Source organism: Hipposideros armiger, unplaced genomic scaffold (genome assembly GCF_001890085.2).
Source record: "Hipposideros armiger isolate ML-2016 unplaced genomic scaffold, ASM189008v1 scaffold_448, whole genome shotgun sequence".
NCBI lineage: Eukaryota > Metazoa > Chordata > Mammalia > Chiroptera > Hipposideridae > Hipposideros > Hipposideros armiger.
In genome coordinates this window covers 859534-877460 of record NW_017731798.1, presented here as the reverse complement: position 1 = coordinate 877460, position 17927 = coordinate 859534, and the positions used below count along the sequence as shown (strand labels likewise).

Here is a 17927-nt window from a genome sequence, read left to right as displayed (position 1 = left end):
AATATTAAAGTGAACCCATCCCTATTGATCTTAAATTGACATTTTAAGGAAGTAGTTTCTTCCTTCAAACTAATGGCTTGCAGTTGGTGAATTCATCCCATAATACATTAAAGAAAAAAAGAAGTGTGAAATGGGGCATGTTTTCAGCTCCTAGGTGTGTATGTATGTGTGCGTGTGTGTGAAGGTCAAGTGATGATGAAAACTTTGTGCGATGATATTTGACCTCAGTGCTCTGGGGTAGCCAGCATAGGAAATGTCACAACTGTGTGGCACGGCATTCAACACAAAGGGCATGAGTGCTGGTGGTTTGCCGTGACCCTCTGCCCACGACTGCCCTTCGTACCTTCAGTCTCTCATCTATTATAAATATGAACATCTCTAAAGGTTTCTTCCAAGGTCATCTAAATATGATGTAAATGGAAGAGAAAGCACTTATAAAGGCATCTCTGTGAAGCTTTCTGAAAATGGAGAGCTTATCCTGAAAAGAATGTTTCCACAGCCTGATTGGAGGAGCCTACCAGTCATTTCTTTTTTTCAGTGATTATTTTTTCGTTTGTATCTATTACTTTTCATTCCTACATGATCAGACTTATCTTGAGAGAGTGTTGGAATGATCTCTAACATGGATTGACTAACTGTATCTTAGCAGCATGTTGCAGTTTATGTCCTGAATTGACTTCAGAAATACTTAAAATATAATAATTACCTCAGCGAATTCATTGAAGACCTCTTGTTTCAAGCTGCTTTTAGATACTATGTTATACAGTATTAGCACTGATATAAACTTGCTCTTCTAAACCCTAGAATGCTGACTGCTTTTTTTGTATGGAAGGCTACAGTTTCAAAAATCGAGGTTATAATTTCTTAGGTTGTAGGTATGATATTTTATAGGTATGAAATATTAATATTGACTTCAGTTATGAAGATTGCTTTAAATGTTTTCCATGTGAATTTCTATGTTCTAATCCTTGATACATACCAGTATCCCGGAGAACATTGAGATAATTATAAAATTTATCTCTTACTTAAAGCTGGATTTTAATCTTATTTAGTTCTATCTAAATAATTCTCATTATAAGATTCTTTAAGGTCTAATCTCATATGCTGTGTGTATTATTATTGCAGTGATTATATTCTCAAAGTGAATTTCATGTGACAACTAGATTGAGCATCTCAAACAAAATTAGACTTCTAAGATTTCTAATTTCAATCTCTAATTTGACTTCTAAGATGGATTTTAAGGAAGGGTTTATATATAATTAATGTATTAAATGCCGTGAAACTGTAAAACAAACCACATTTCCTCCTCTTGTATTATCTTTGTGAAGTAAAAATGGCTCCACTTCAGTAAACCACAGGGCGTATCACAACTTACATAAAGTAGAGAAAGCCTAAATCCTGTTTGTATTTCGCTGTTGGGAGACTTATTAAGAGGCTGGCTTCAGCCGACAACCACCAGAAGACTGAGTCCATCTAGGATCCTGCAGTTCTCAGCTTCTGTGATGCTGGGTTGGAGTTGGCTTCTCACCTTACTTCATTGTACGTGTTCAACCCAATTTGATTTAACCACATATTTTTAAGCACTTTCTATATGCAAGACTCTTCTGGTGTTCAGGATAACCAGAATCCCAATGTCCTCTTCCCTTTCAGATTTAATAACATGTATTTGTAGAAAAGGAACCGTTGAAATCCTTCAGGCAGAAGTTGAAATAAGGCAAATTTGATAACCTGCATTTTAACAGAATTAAAAATCTTATCAACATATATCAGCTAGGCTCTGGAATCAGACCTCAATGTTACTTCCTGCTCTAGAATTGGCCAGCTCTGTGGATGCCAGCAACTTGCTATTTTTTTGCCCCAGCTCCTTACTTTATGAAATGGAATAATAATAGGACCTAGCATCTAGGAGAATAGTTACTGTCCACATATCCAAATCCCCTACCCCTCCATCCTGGTTTCATCTTGGAATAAAACACAGAAATAACAGCTAGACATGGAGTTTCACAAGAAATTGTAACAGCTGACATTTTCATTCAAAATAGTTGCCCTTTTTTTTCCCTCTTAAACCAAACTCATCTTCTCTTTTTCTCCTTCCTGTCTCTTCCCTTATTTAGCATAGTTCCTAGTGAATACTTGGTAAGCACTCAATAACTTGCTTGTTATTTTTACAATACTAAATCTGACTATAGAGATGAAAGAGTGTTTGCATGCTGGGGTCCGGGGTGGGCAAGGGTTGGGCAGGAAAGGGCTTGGAGGGAGAGGACACCCACAATACACGAGTACAGATGTTTTTGTGTATATTTCCAACACTGGCCTTCAGCCCAAGGTAGAATGTAATTTTTCTGTTTAAAATAGGATTTTTTTTCTCTTTAGAAGAGTAATAGTTTCTATAGGTAGATGACATACAGTAAGAGGGTATGACAAAGGACAGGGGATGAAAAGGAAGGGGAAATTATTTTGATTCAAAAAATACTCATTTTTAATGGAAATGCTAGATGTTACAGTGTATTCTCACCTTCCATACCCAGTATGCAGTTTAAAAAAATTCATCATGAAACTAAAGGGTATGGGGACTGAAATATTTGGAGGTTGAAGTATTTTCTTCGCACATAACTCATCAGTCTCTCCAAATGTAAACAAATACATTTTTGTGTTGAATATAACAACTATTATTTAGACTTACTTTCATTAAAAGTCATACTTCAAATTAAATATTACCTTCCCATTTTAAAGATAAGAAAACTTGGATAAGTACTAAAAGTTGAAATTAAAATTGAATGTACATATGGAATACCATAAGGGGAATTCATGAAACTAAACACTCTATAAATGGAGTGACAACTCACTCCCTGTCATCATGTGTCTTCCCTCAGTGTGCCTGTTCCCATCATCCATCAGAACCATTTGCCCTTTTTATTTGCATCTTCAGTAGATAAATGGTAGGGGAAGCAAGAATAAATTAAATTCTAATTACTCTGTTTGCTGGTTGTAGGGAGCTCTGAGGAAAAAAGCCCCCTAATTCACAGTTAAAATGAAGTGTAAGAATTTTCTGTGACTTTCATTTACTCCCTTTTCTCTTCCCCTCCTACTTACCATAATCAAATAGTTAATGTTATACTTTCCTTATAACATGAATCTGCAAGCTAAGAGTTTATTGAGATTATTTATCTTGTTGTATTTTCTTGCTAGGAAATGTCTTTCCTATAGCATTGTTTTCATTCTGTGAAATTCTCAGGTTCTAGCTACATTATAAACCTGTTCCTTAAATATTTTGTTGGCTAGATTTTTTTCTTATTGTTGTTGATTGGTTTTAATTATCCGAGATGAAAATATTGCACTAAAATGTTTTAAAATGCCATTGGAAACTTGAAATTTATCTCCCTATTTCTAGATACTGACATTGTATCCAGCTATCTTTATTCATTCCTCTTGAAAGATTAAGAATACTGCTGTTTCTTAGGTGATAAAATGTATCTCTGACTTGTCATGCTACTTCATGTGACATTATTCTAAAATGACCCTGTGGACAATCTGATAAAGATGTTGCTAGATAAATACATCGAGTGATTCCACTTTTTGAGATTGTGGCTTTTGCTCTTCTGGTGGTAAGGCTCGTGTTTACATGAATGACCTTAAACTTATCTATAAATCTTAAGGGCTATCTTTTAGAAAATTAAGTCCTCTGTGTACACTGGTTTCATTTCCAATCTGATGTTGTGGAAGGACAAATTATAGCAACATTTTGAAGTAGTGTATATGTGCAAGTACATGGATGGGGAAAATTAGATGCCGTAGGGGTTTTGTCTAAATAAAAAGGTTTTTCTTAATTGTGCCAAGTTTAGCACAGAAGTATTTTTTCCCCTATATCTCAAGGGTCTCAAATGCTTTAACCTTACTTTTTAGATACTATCTGAATCATAAAATATTTCAAACTTCAAGATTAGGATTAAATGCTATCTTGAGGCATGTAGAAAAATATTAATCCAGGATAACCTAGAATTTAAAATAAATTATGTGAAAACTCAGATTATACTGCTTCCACAAGTCTCTGAACTTCCCCTAATGTATTCTTACTCCTTCAACCTATTTTAGCTATATGAGTACTTAGGATGTTCAAGATACTGTGGGGAATACCAAAGGAATAAAGTACGGTGTAGTGAGGGTGAGACAGGTATACCGTTAACTAAGAGATAGGACACAAGACTAGCGTCCAGAAAATAAACTGTGGGATCCCCAAGAAGGAAAAAAAAACATTCTAATTGAGATGCAGGGTAAAAGAAAGAATAAAAGAAAGCTTCATGTAAGAGTGTCACTGGCTGTAGACATTAGAGGTTGGTGTAGGTGGTGGTGGTGGTGTTTTGTTTTGTTTTTCAGCCGTGACAGGAAGGAGTGGTGTGGAGGTGGGAAAACATGTGTAGTGTAGGAAGTCAATTTTGTACAGAATTAACCTATATAGAAATAATAAGCAGGATAGATGAAACTATGGCAATGTAGATTGAAACCAATAATGGACTGTCATATTCTACACGAAGTTATCTTGGATTTGGTAGGCAGGAAAGAGCTTTTAAAGTTTGTTATGGCAGAAGAGTGATAGGATCAGAATATGTAAGTTGATAGCATGTTCGGTGGAACTGGGGTGGATTTGGGGCAGTGAGCCAGGAAGGCAGAAGGAAAAGGTGTTTCCTTAGTTGAGCATTAAAGAAGGCATGAATTAGTGAGATTTCAGTGTGACCCGCTTCAAGTGATACACACTGGGCAACTACACTTTTCTCCTATTTGCAAACAAGCTCTTCAGGTTTTCAGAGAAAATAAGATATTTATTTTTGGCTCAAAAAATTGGGAATTATTACACTCCCTCGGGTAGTGGCAGCTAAAATGATGTAAGTTGAATGAAATGGGCGCAGATGAGAACATGGAATTAAGATGAAATTATGTTAAATCTTGCCAACCAGCCACTATTAGGCAATACAAATGAGCACTTTAGATGAACAGAAATATGAACATTGCCTAGTACTTGTATATTTAGGTCTTTAATTGTTTTCACATATGTGTGATCTCAGTCTATTAGGAAAAATTATGAAGAATGACTTGCTTGGTATTAGGCATGTTGTTCACCCTCAGTACATATTTGAGAACAGTATACAAGATCAACCATTAAACAAAGTGCATATTTGCTGAGAGAATTTGAGTAAGCTAATGAGTTTCTTCTAGCTGCCCAAGGAAAGTCATTTCATTGGTTAATACCTCCATTAATAAGGTCATCCAAGCAGTCAGTTTCCATTTCACCCCTACTGTGTGTGAATGTCCAATAAAATGAGGACATCAGAGAGTCCTTGTGCTGAAAGGGACTCACTGTGGCATGACTGCTCTCCCACAGAACATACCTACACAGAACATAAAGTATCAGCTCATGCCAAGCACCAAGTGCATGTTTCAGGAAAGACACACTGGCATTTCAGAGGCGGGAGAAATCCTAGAAGTTCTGTGTGTTAACAGCCTGTCTAAAGCAGAGGAAGTGCTGTTTGCATTTGAAAGCATATTAATAATTAGGACAAGTCACTTAACTTTCTTGGGGTTATTGCTCTCCTGGAGAATAAATAAACTGCATCATTAACTGTGCTGCATGGTTTTAATGATGATAGACACCATTGCCTGTGTGACTTGCTGAAATTTAATGGTGGTACACAAAAATGCTGCTATTAATATCTTTATTCTTTCATTTACCTAATGTGCAAGATGAAAGCATTTTTAATATTAATGTTTGAATATATTCATATTCCTTTTCGTATAAGTTCACAGTGTTCTGAGTATAAAATTGTGGTTGGCTTATTGTTACATTAGAGCAGTATAACAGAAACTATTATTTCCATATCTCCCTTTTGTAACTGCTGAAATTTTATTAGGGTATCAACATAATAATGGGTACTTTCTCCTAATAAAACAAATGATTGCATATAAAATCCATATTACATTTTCCAGGATGAATTTTAAACATACTCGTATCTGTGACTGAAACATCAAGATTTGATTGCCAAAAAATCTTACATTGTACCCCTTCTGGCAACATTCACAGGACTCCAGTTAAGGGTGATTTTAAATACTCATTATCACAATGAGCATTTGTGGTTTGATACATGTATTTGTTATTTGAAAGGAATTTTTTATCTTAAAGGTTTTTATTGAACTTAGCAGTGATATATCTGCTTAGAAATTTTCTCTGTAGTAAAGTTCAAAAAACTCTGCCTTGTTCTGTTATTTGGTTCGTAGTCAGAAGCCTCTGATAAAATTATTTCATTTAAAGATGTATTTTGTCATAGTGTGACTATAGCAGATTGAATCTAAGGGGAGATATGAAAAAGATAAATTTGAACTATAGTACAGGAATTTGTTTTTGGAGTGAAACTTCAGTGCTATAAAATTGAAATTCTGTAGCTTTGAAATTCAAGCACTGATGTACTTCAAGTGTTATCTTTTAAACATGTTCCTTTTCTTATTTTAAGGTGATAGAAAAGGATATGGCCTTTTCAATTTTGCATTCTAAAGCTTCAGCACCATGTAAAAAATATGAAGGGGGAAAAACAAGAAATTTGTAGGTCATTGATTGGGTTATCTAGGACTATTCGTTACCTTACATCCCGTTTGCCCCCACATCAGTCTGCGCCTTTTAAATATTAATTAGTAAGAGTTTGGGAAAGAGGCCAATGATAAAACTTGAAAGGTTCCTGAGAGGTCTTAAAATATATTTAATCTTTTCTTGTGACTAGGTCTTTGCAAAGTTATTCTCTCTCTTTTTTGTAAGTTGCTTTAATTTAAAGTTGTTGGATTAGTAAAGAGCAGTCTTTCAGGCAGTTCCTGTCATGTAACTGAGCATCCTGGAGATCGGGAGTTCCGAATTCTGAGTAATTAAACCCTGGGTCTCTATGGTCCCTTTTGAGCAAGGTGACAGTTTTGGTTTGTGTTGTTTACACACTGAGAACTATGTATAAGATTACCTCACTTTGAAAGCCAGAACTTGTCTGGTTACCAATAGTGCTGAAGCTTGAAAGAATCAAGACATTTCTGATTATTCATGTACTGTTTTATTGAGAAGTTTAAAAATGTTGGGTTAACCCCAAAGAGACATAATTTAGGACACTTTTATTTGAGAGGAACTGAGATAAGAATCCCATTAGTGCAGCGTTTTTCTTCACTGAATCCTTACAGAGAACTCTTAACTTTTCAGTAAAAACTGATTCTGTTTGGGGCGTTTTAGTATTTACTTGTCTACCTATCTATAACTGATTATATAAATTTAGCATTCCCTCTCAGTAAGTTTATAAGAATCACCTTGTATTTCTTTCATATACCTGGGTACTACTTTCGGTAGTTGCGAATAAACATATGGTACTACTAATTCTTAAGTAAATCAAATGATATTTAACAGAAGGGGTTGGTAGATGAGAGTAAAGGGGATCAAATATATGATGATGAAAGGAGAACTGACTGGGTGGTGAACACACAATGTGACATATAGATGTATTACAGAATTATACACCTGAAACCTATGTAACCTTACTAACCATTGTCACCCCAATAAACTTTAATTAAAAAAAACTGATATTAAATATTATTTTCAAAATTTATAGATGTTTTAAAAGCTGCGTTTGTGTTCAGATCCTCCAGAAGTTAAATTGGAAACTAACCCTTGGACTGCTTTTCAGGTCTTTTCCAATGGTCACCTGGGAAGTGAAGAATATGATGTTCCTCCCCGGCTGTCCCCTCCTCCTCCAGCTGCCGCCCTCCTTCCGAGCATCAAGTGAGTTATATTGAATTTGGAGATCATTTGTCCATGCATAAAGATAGCGTAAATAGTAGCTTGGAGGCTCTCAGCACAAAAAGGACAGGGTGAATGGAAGGAAACACATCAATAAGAATGATCCAGCCAGATATATAAAGTGAAGTACCAGAATTCAAGATGTCTTGCTTCTTGACTGGTAACCACAGCGTTTACAAGACTTACCTAAACTCTGAGATGGCGGGTAGAGCAACGGGCGAGAAAGCTTAGTCCTGCATCCAAGAAGAGGATGGAGTAGCACATGGCCCCGAAGTTCTCCCTTCCAGTTTAGCTCTCTTGGTTAGAGATGTCACATTTTCCCCAGCTACCCAGTTTGACATTATAAGATAATCTTTGGTTCCTCCAATTTTCTCATTTCTCAAATCTGTTTTGCCAGGAAGACCTGTTCATTGTTCTTTTGACGTTTTTCACATTCATCTAATCTTCCCCATTGCCCTAGCTTCACCTCGTAGCTAGACATCTGAACAAGCCTTGTACCTGATCTTATGACATTATCGCAGAATTAACATCAGTGGATTTTAAAGCTGGAAAAATGAGTTAACCCGGGTGTCTCATTTGAAAATGGGAACACAGGAGGCACAATGGACAGTCATATGTATCTACCCAAGTCAGAGCAGGATAAAACCAAGTGTCCTGATTCCCATTTTCCTACCCTTTATATTAAATTAGGCTGCCTGCCTTCCCTCCAGTATGTTTTGTTCACACAGCTGATTTAATTTAAATTCTGCTTTCCCCAGATCACTTTCCTATTCAGAACCCAGCATGTTCTTTCTTTCCTTCTAAATTATTCTACGCTCTTCTGCTAGCAGTAAGAGCCACCGAATTTTACCCAACTGAAATGTTGTTCAGTAATTCCTAATGCTTGCCTTCTCATCTCGGCTTGCTTTTTTTCTGGCTGTGTCAGTTGTTCCTACTGTTCCCTCCTATGAACCACCTTTTCAGAATCTTTATTCTAATATTCCATAATTCCAGCTCCATTTCTTTATGAAAACGTCTGTGACTTTTTCAGTCATAATGCTGGTAGTAAGACTGATTCTCATTCCTCTACCTAGAGTTTCATGTCTACACATTTAATTAAACTCTGCTCTGCTGTTTTCTAATTTTAAAGTGTCTTTCCACCTTAAGAAGATTATAAGGTTTGGAGGCCCAAAACCTATTCTTGTATTCTCTGATTCTCCCATAACAGCTCACTGCTTTTGCTGTATAGTGAGTACTGAAAATACCCGATTGCTTGGTTGATTGACTTGATTGTCTCTAAGACCCTCATTTCTAATTGTAAGTCTTAGAGCGTCTTCACTCCTTCCTCTGCTGGTCACTGAACTCCTACTATTCATATGAATGCAAAAGAAGGATAAGCTAGCCACCAACTCCCAAGAATTTACAATCTACTTTAAAATGAAGTTAACATACATGAAATCACTAGAGAACATCATGCACTAAATTGTGCAAGTCTAATTTGTTAATTTTTATATAATCTCGGAGGAGACACTGTTATAGATTTTGCAGTCAAGGACGTTTTATAGAGAGGATGGAAATTTGCTGAGTCGTGGAGGGTCGCACAATTGGAAAAGCGGGAGTGACTGAGAAAAAGCAAGAGTGTGAAATTTTACATCACTCAGGGAACAGTAGGAAACAAAACTGATTGGACCATTCTCCAGTGGCAGCATTTGTTGGAACTGCCATGTATCTTGCAGACATAGAAGTTGGAAGCAAATACACATATTTTACACAGTAGGCTCTAAATCAGTAAGGACATATGATATTCTAGCATCAGTGAACTCTGGATATGTGTATACATAATAAAACGTCCAAGTTCAATTAACCTTTGATAACTTCAGAAAACATCAGAAAATTAAGTAAATGAAACTGGCTAATTAGAGATTAAATTTTCACATCCTGTTTATTAAATTCATATTGACAAGTGGGATAAGAGACAGAAGTTGCAGTTTGCTTCATTTGTATTTAACATTAAGTACCTGTCTCTTTTAAAAATAGAGTAAGAATAACAAATTCATAATAAAATATATTTTATTGATATTTTTCTAATACTTTCAGTTTGTATGTACATGTGGATATACTTTCTCCCTGTTTAGTCTTGATTTTTCCCTCAGAAACAGTGCAGTTGCTTTACTTAATGAGAGAAATATTTCAACAATGCATGCTTAACAGCAGTTTAGTTTTCTATTGTGCATGCTGCAAATTAACCATAGTTAATATTAATAATACAAGTGCTGGCTTTTAATGGCACATTTACTGCTCCAGTTTATTTTTTATTCTGACTGTATAGGTAACAGTTGTTCATTGTAGAAAATATGGAAAGTATATAAAAGAAAGAAAAAAATTAAACATACATAAATACAAATATCTACGTATCTCAAATATCAGTGCTCAGAGTTCTAATATTTCTGTTTTCTAACACTTGTTTTACATGATTTAGATTATATTGTAGAGATAATTTCATGCCGTCCTTTGTCACTTAATACTTGAATAAGCATTTTTCTTCATCTTTATGCACTGTATTTATTATAAAACTAGCATGCAATTCTGAAGTGAACATTAAAGTCAGACTTGGTCCCAGACCTGACGCCAACGTTAAGTATTGGGTCTTCGGAAAAGTCATGATGCATGTTTGTGACAGATGGCACTAGTTTATTTTTGGAAGTAGTAGAGTCATTCACATCTATGTTACTGCTATGTCATTTGACAGCTGACAGTTCTAGCTTCATTCTAAAAAAAAAATTGAGCGATTTGGTTGAGTTTTGGAGACTTGACAACAAGTTGAAGCTGGAAGACCAAACAGTGCATTTTCGCCATATTTTACTGTTTTACTTCCATAAAGTGAAGAACGCATGTCAAGCTTCTAAAAAGTTGCATAAAGTTGATGGTGACAGTGCTCCACAAGAATGTCAGTGTCAACGATGGTTCACGACATTCCGTGCTGTTGATTTTGATCTCAACAATGTTCCTTGGTCAGGGAGGCCCACAGAGGTTGATGACAACAAAACAAAGGCATTAATCGAGTCAAACCCACATTACATGACACTAGAGATTGCAGAAACATTGAACATCCATCATTCAAGCGTTCATGACCACCTAAAGAAGCTGGGATATGTAAGCAAGTTCGATATTTGGGTTCCGCACGAACTCAAAAAAGTTTATTTGACCGCGCATATAAACATCTGCAATATGCTCATTAAATGTGAGGAAAATGATCCTTTTTTGAAGCGACTGATAACTGGTGATGAGAAGTGGATTGTTTACAACGATGTGGTGTGCAAACAGCCTTGGTCCCCACATGATGCTTCGCCTCAAACAACATTGAAAGCACACATTTGTGAGAGGAAGGTTATGCTCTCAGTGTGGTGGAATTTTAAAGGTGTCGTGTTTTTCGAGCTCCTACCAAGGAACCAAACAATCAATTCGAATGCGTACTGTCAGCAGTTGGACAGTTTAAACGAATCCATCGTCCAGAAATGTCCAGAGCTTGTTAATTGTAAAGAGTTGCGTTCCATCGCAGCAACGCGAGACCACACACAAGTTTGCTCACCCGTCAAAAATTATTGGAGCTTGGATGGGATGCGTTGCCATGCCCACCATACTCGCTTGACCTTGTGCCGTCAGACTTTCATTTGTTTTGCTCTCTTCAAAACTCTTTGCATGGCATAACATTCAGTTCAGATGAGGCTGTAAATCAGCACCTTGTTCAGTTTTTCGCAAATAAAGACAGGTCCTTCTATGAACGAGGAATTATGAAGCTCATTGAAAGATGGCAAAAGGTTATTGAACAAAACGGGCAATATGTCACTGATTGATTTTAGTTCTTTATATAAATAAATGACCTTTGAAAAACAGACAAAATACGTGATGACTTTTCCGAAGACCCAATATTTGTCTTTGAGCAAGGTGACTTCTCTGGGCCTTACTTTGTCCATCCGCTAAATGAAGGGATCCATTTATTTAAATCATCTCCAAAATCATTTTGAGCTTCAACTTTTTAGGTTCTATGCAATATGTTATTTTAAGGGGTCCTCATCTGTAATGTCACTTGAATATGAAATATTTGGCAACTTCAATGTTCATGTATAGTTGGTTGGTTGTGTCCCATTGCTGAGGCTAGTATGTGTTGGATTACTGCCCTGGTTTTTTTTTTTTATTTGTTTTTTATGTTTTGTCAACTATGGCCTCACTAGAGTTTATAACAGAGTGCAATGAGTATAGACCCTCAGCTCTGGAGGGGCATAGAACAGAGGTCTTGAAATATTTAACTCACTGAAATAGGGATGTTGGATGATGTTCAAGTACCTATTTCCATGTTAGACTCTTCGTGCACGTTTCAAAATCAGGCCAAAGCCAAATTACAAACTACTATCTAACAGACTTTTGCAGTTCTCACAAATGTTGAAAGCCCCAATGTTGAATTCAGTAATGTCAAAGCTAAGCTAGAATTTACCTTTAAATCTACACGTGTTCTTGTAGCTATTTACTGAAGTATAATTGTTATATTATTTGATGTTACTGTGATTCCCGTTTACTTGATATAAGAATCTACTTGATATAAGAAACCACCCTGTGATAGTGTTTACTTTCTTATAAAACTGTATGTTTACAATTATGTGACTCCTAGTGTGTAACTTATCTTTAGACCTAAAAGAATATAGAATTTATTTTTTAAAAATATTGTAAAAGTAAGCTAAAACTGTATCAGTGTGTATAGATTTACTTATTTTTTTCTTAAATGATTTTTTGAAAGGATTTCTATTTAATTAACATCATTGACATTTGACTATAAATATAAATCTTTAAATAAAAGCTTGAAATATGGGTAATTATTATTTTGAGGAATTAAAAAAGTCCTATGTGGATTATTTTTACTTTGTAGTGTAAATTTTTACTAAATTATGTTTAATCTTGAAATAATTTGGTTTTTCAAAATTAAACTAAATGAAACCTGAAACAGGTAAAATATTTATTTTACTTGACATAAGATATTGGCAAATAAGCAAGGAATTATTGCAAGTAATAATGGAATAATTACTTCCAGATAAGATAATGTTCTGGAATGCTGAGGAATGTCATTTTTTTAGAAGAATATTTTTCTTGTGCCATGTCTTTTAGAAATGGACCTTTTTTATTTTTGACATACTAAGCTTTCAGATACACATGAACCAGTTTTACTTAGTTTATATTTTTGTAAGAAGTCTTTGTTGTTGGAAGTGGTGGTGTTGATTATCATTATATATTTTCTAAACAGATTGCTAATATTTTGGTTGCTAATATTTTGGTTCAATGAATAGAGAATCAATTTTACCTAACTATCCTATTTTCATTCAGTTGCGTGTACTGACTGGAGAGCCAGTGTGAACAAGAAAAAACTTATCTTCCTCAGAATTTATCTTTAGTTAGGGAGAACAGAAAGGAAAACAGTTTGCATATTGTCAGGTAGTGATCAGTGCTAGGAGGAAAAATAAAGCAGGTAGGGGATAAATGGTGATAGGGAGGTTTATACCGTAAAGTCATCAGGAAAGGTAATATTTGACAGAAATCTGAAAAGAAGTTAGGAAGCAAGCAAGCCATGAGGTTATTTGGGTAAAGAGGATGAACAGAAAGAACTCAAGTGCAAAACAGGGACGCAGCAAGTCTCTTTGGCATATTTGAAGAACAGCAAAAAGGGCAGAGGGGCTGGAGTTGAGTAAGGTATGCAAGAACTAAATCATATGCTGCCTTTTGGCCATAATAACTTTGGTTTTGTTAGTTTTAGGGAGCCATTGAAAGGTTTTGATCAGCGCCATGATGTGATACTAGTTTGTGTTTTTAAAGAGTTTCGCTGGCTGCTATGTGGAGATTGGAAAGCAGAAGCGGAAGTGGGAGACCAGTGGAGAGGGTAGTCATCTGATGCGGTAGACCAGTAAGAGACGGTCAGAGTTTGATGAGAGTGATGGGGATGCAGTTACACGGCCAGCTTTGGGTGGCATTTTGATCCAGCAGCACCTGTTAACAAATTGGATGTCTGTGAGGTATGACAGCCAGGGATGAATGATACTTACAGAGGTTTTGGCTGAGGAAACTGGGTGAATGGTTGGCGCCATTTACCAAAGTGAGGGAGATCAGAGGAGCACGTGTGGGAAGGGAGCATTGGTGGTAAAATGAAGCCGTACGAATCTGTTGAGATTGGGATGCCTGCTACACACAATGTCCACGTAGGAATGTTGAGAGGATAGTTGGTTGCACCATCTAGACTTTAAACTTTATATTGTATTCAGGTAAATATTTCAGTTGTTACATGCCATTGAATCAACTTCAACTCCTAGTGACCATGTGAATGAGTGAACAGTTTCATCTTAGGGTTTTCATAGACAGATAAAGAAAAATAAAGATTGAGAAAAGAAAATGCAGCAATGGTGTACCATTGCCTCCTGCTGTGTAGTGGGTCTGGCCCACAGGTGCTCAGGTCTGTGGTGTCACACGTCACCAAACACCTGGGACAGGCAAACAACTCGCAGGGAAGTATTTCAGTAGGTGTTAATTATATAAAGCTGCTAAATTCATTTCTACGTTGCCTGTGCCCAAAAGTAGTAGATCGGTTATATTCTTAGACATAGGAATATAATTGAGTGAGATTTTTAACAATATAGAAGCTCATGTATTTAAAGTATTACCTTGAGTATATATACTTGGGTAAAAGTATACCATTAACTAACCCCTGCTAATGTTGTAGAAAGCATACTTAGAACATTTCTGTGTAGTAAAATTTTAGCAAACATTGTCTAGTATTGGTTATTATTATAATTTCCCTTTATACACCAAATTGCTGGGAAAAATAAACTAGGAATGTGGATTTGTGAATGCAGCCTCACCTACTGCCACCTTCCAGTGAGAGTTATTAAGGGACTCACACCTCCCAACAACATAAGCATCTGTGTGTGTGTGTGTGCCGCTGAGCGTGGTTGGCTTTTAAACAGTGGCCAAAATAGTCCAGAGATACGTAGTGTAAAACTATAAAACTATTAATAGACCAATTTGACTGAAATGATAGCCAAATTCATGGTAGAGAGGAAAGTTTGTTTTATTTTGCTTTGTTTTTAATTTTAAAAGTGAATGACACAGAAAGAAAAGAAAAAAGTATTAAGCCATGGGAGTTATTAAGGCAAATATCACATTGTGTAATTTTTAAAAACTTAAGAGGGACGTGCTTGATGAAGATGTTCATCTTGTGTGTGGTGGCATACTAGGCTTCGTTTCTTAGGCTTCATGTCAAAAGAGCAGGAAAACGTGTTCTGTTATTGTTTACCTGAGGATTTGTACACAGTGTGTACTATAGTTTTACATTAATGCAGTTTGTGTTCAATAATAAGAAATTAGTATCACTGATTTAAATATAAGGTAGAAAAATTTTGCAAGGGAAGATAAAGCTGTAATTAAGAACTACTCTGATTTTTCTTAACTCTTGTGAATGAGCATTGTTGCCTTTTTTTATTAGTCTCTAAACCAGCTTTCATTCTAATTTTTTAAAATCTTTTTAAGGCTTGCCAAGACGATGCACTATTTTGGTTTGTTTGTTTTACTTTTGGTAGATGAAGAGTAAACTGTTATCAAAGATAGCAGTCCCTGTAAATAATAATTAACACAATATATAGGGGATATGTGGAATGAGTCCTTCTTTTCAATTTGTTCTTTATGATCACTGTGGCATTCTTCTTTCATTAATGTGTCATGTAGTAATGTATGGGCATTTGGTTTGGACCCACTGATATGCTTCAGTATTTGAAGCTCAGACTTAATTTATAAATTGTTGAGATTATGCAGAAAAAAATCCAGATCTCCTGCAAAGCAGCTTGACTATTCTACTGTAGGTTTTCTAGTGTTTTGTGGTGAATTGCTAGAACCTACTTGTTGACACATTGATAAAAAGAATTGAGGGCTGCAAGTGTATCATTTTAAACAGGCCTCAACAGAAAGAGCAATAGTGTTTGGAAAGGGTAAAAAATAAATATGGGCATTGTTTTTCCTCCTTTTTTATTTTAGTATTATCATTTCTAAATTCAGATAGAATTGTAATTCCCCTCTTTTATATGAAAATGACATTTGGAGGATGGTTGTAATCAGGGTGTGGGAATGCCACTAATTCCACTAATCTTTCATTTTCTCTGACTAAAAGTTATGTTGGGAACTGATATTAACATTAATCCCAGTAGCCTGACAAATCTGTTACTCGTAATTTACCATAAAACTGATTTATGATGACAAATAATTAGGTAGCCTTAGACAGAAACGTGAGTCACTGGATTCTATTTGAAGATGTGATCTATACTCGTACTATATTCTTTATACCGTCTCTGTTTTGTCCCAGAGGCACAATCTACCATATATTCCCCGTTCATCTATGAGCATATTGATCCATTGATAGAAAATGTGTAGGGTTAGAAAGCGATTTTATTTTCGTATTAAGTGAGGGGCATCTTCGTGTATTCCACCATGTTCAAGCATTTCCTGTTTCTGTTAACATTTCTCCATAGGCTCAAATAGAATTAGATAAAGTGATTCTTCGGACCACTAAAAGCATTAAGCATAGTTGTTTGTGAAAGGTACTTATGTGCAACATCTTAAATGAGTTAAAATTAAGTTTTAATTTTAAAATGAAAAATTTAAATTGAAAGTTCCAGTTGTAAAATTAAAGCATAATTTATATACAGTAAAATTCACCCCGTTTAATTACAGTTTTGTGAGTTTTCACAACTGCATAGTCATGTCATCACCACCACAATCAAGATACAGAGCAATTCATCACTCCACAAAATCCCCCTGTGCCTTGTATCAATTTCTCCCCAAACCCCAAATCCCTTCAAACTACTAATCTGATAACATGTCCATATAGTTTTGCTTTTACCAGAGGGTCATATAAATAGAATCATACAGTTTGTAGCCTTTTGATTCTGGCTTCTTTCTACTTAGCATAATGCATTTGAGATTCATCCATGTTGTCAAGTGTATCAATAGTTTGTTCTTTTTATTGCTCAGAGTATAAGTGTTCCATTGTAAAACACACCATGGTGTGTTTATCCATTCCTCTACTGAGGAACATTTGGGTGGTTTCCATTTTTTGGAGATTGCAAATAATGCCACTTAAATATCTTTCATATTCAACAAGTATTGGAAAATTAGATTCTCAATAAAAGTATAAGTAAGCTTCTTCAACATTTATCTTCTTGATTGCTGAATAAAGCAGACCCCTAAAAGTGTTACAAATAATATTGGTCCTGAAAAAGATAATTTAAAAATGTAACTTAAAATTGGTTTCTCCAATTTAACAAGTCAATGAAAATGCTTGTAAATAAAGCATATATTAAAGTTTACATTAAACCTAATAATACACCACACTGCCTTGTCTTGATATCATGAAAGAACCCTCAAAATTAGTATGTATATTATAAAAGTTACTCTGATATATTGGGGAAATGACCTACGTGTGGCACATATGCAATCATGTCAAATACAGCTTTATTTTGTGTTACCACTTCCGCTGGGCTGTGATTTTTCTGAGTTAGATATTTTCCCTGTTAGGATTGGGATAGTTACAATAAATGTGGACTCATGTGCATGGCAGGCTCTGAAGATTTGGTTTTAATACAAGATATTTTTTAAACCCTTACCTTCAGATATTATTATTAAATAACGAAACTTACATGTAGAAAACAAGCAAAATAACAGCATATTTAAAATGCTTTTCTAGATTATGAAAGGCTCCTAAAAACGATTGTTCTCTTTCCCTTGACAGCTTGGTTATGTATTGCTCTAAGCAGCAGTCATTATTTTTGAGTAAAAGCTTGTGAGTAACCCTGACACAGACCATGCCAGGTCTTTGTCTACCCTTAAGCATTTTGCAATGCAAGACAGAAATAGAAGACAGACATAGATGAGCATATAGAAAACACAATGTCAATGAATGAACATGCACTAAATACACATAACAGAAAAAAGATTAATTGAAGTTCAAAGAAAATTATTGTTTTGTGGAGCTGTGTCACAGGAGGTTTATATACAGACAATAAAGATGGAGGTTTCTACTTTGCTTTTTATCTGGACAAGTTCATGGATT

General features: G+C 35.4%; 1 protein-coding gene across 7 annotated transcripts in view; it reads left to right on the top strand.

Moving 5' to 3' along the window:
• Nucleotides 1–17927, top strand: part of CBLB (Cbl proto-oncogene B) — a 225392-nt gene that overhangs the window by 159568 nt on the left and 47897 nt on the right. For all 7 annotated transcript variants that reach the window (XM_019665713.1, XM_019665709.1, XM_019665707.1 and 4 more), the window contains one exon: nucleotides 7701–7795. In XM_019665713.1, the coding sequence (XP_019521258.1) occupies nucleotides 7701–7795 (95 nt within the window). The remainder of the gene's footprint in view (nucleotides 1–7700; nucleotides 7796–17927) is intronic.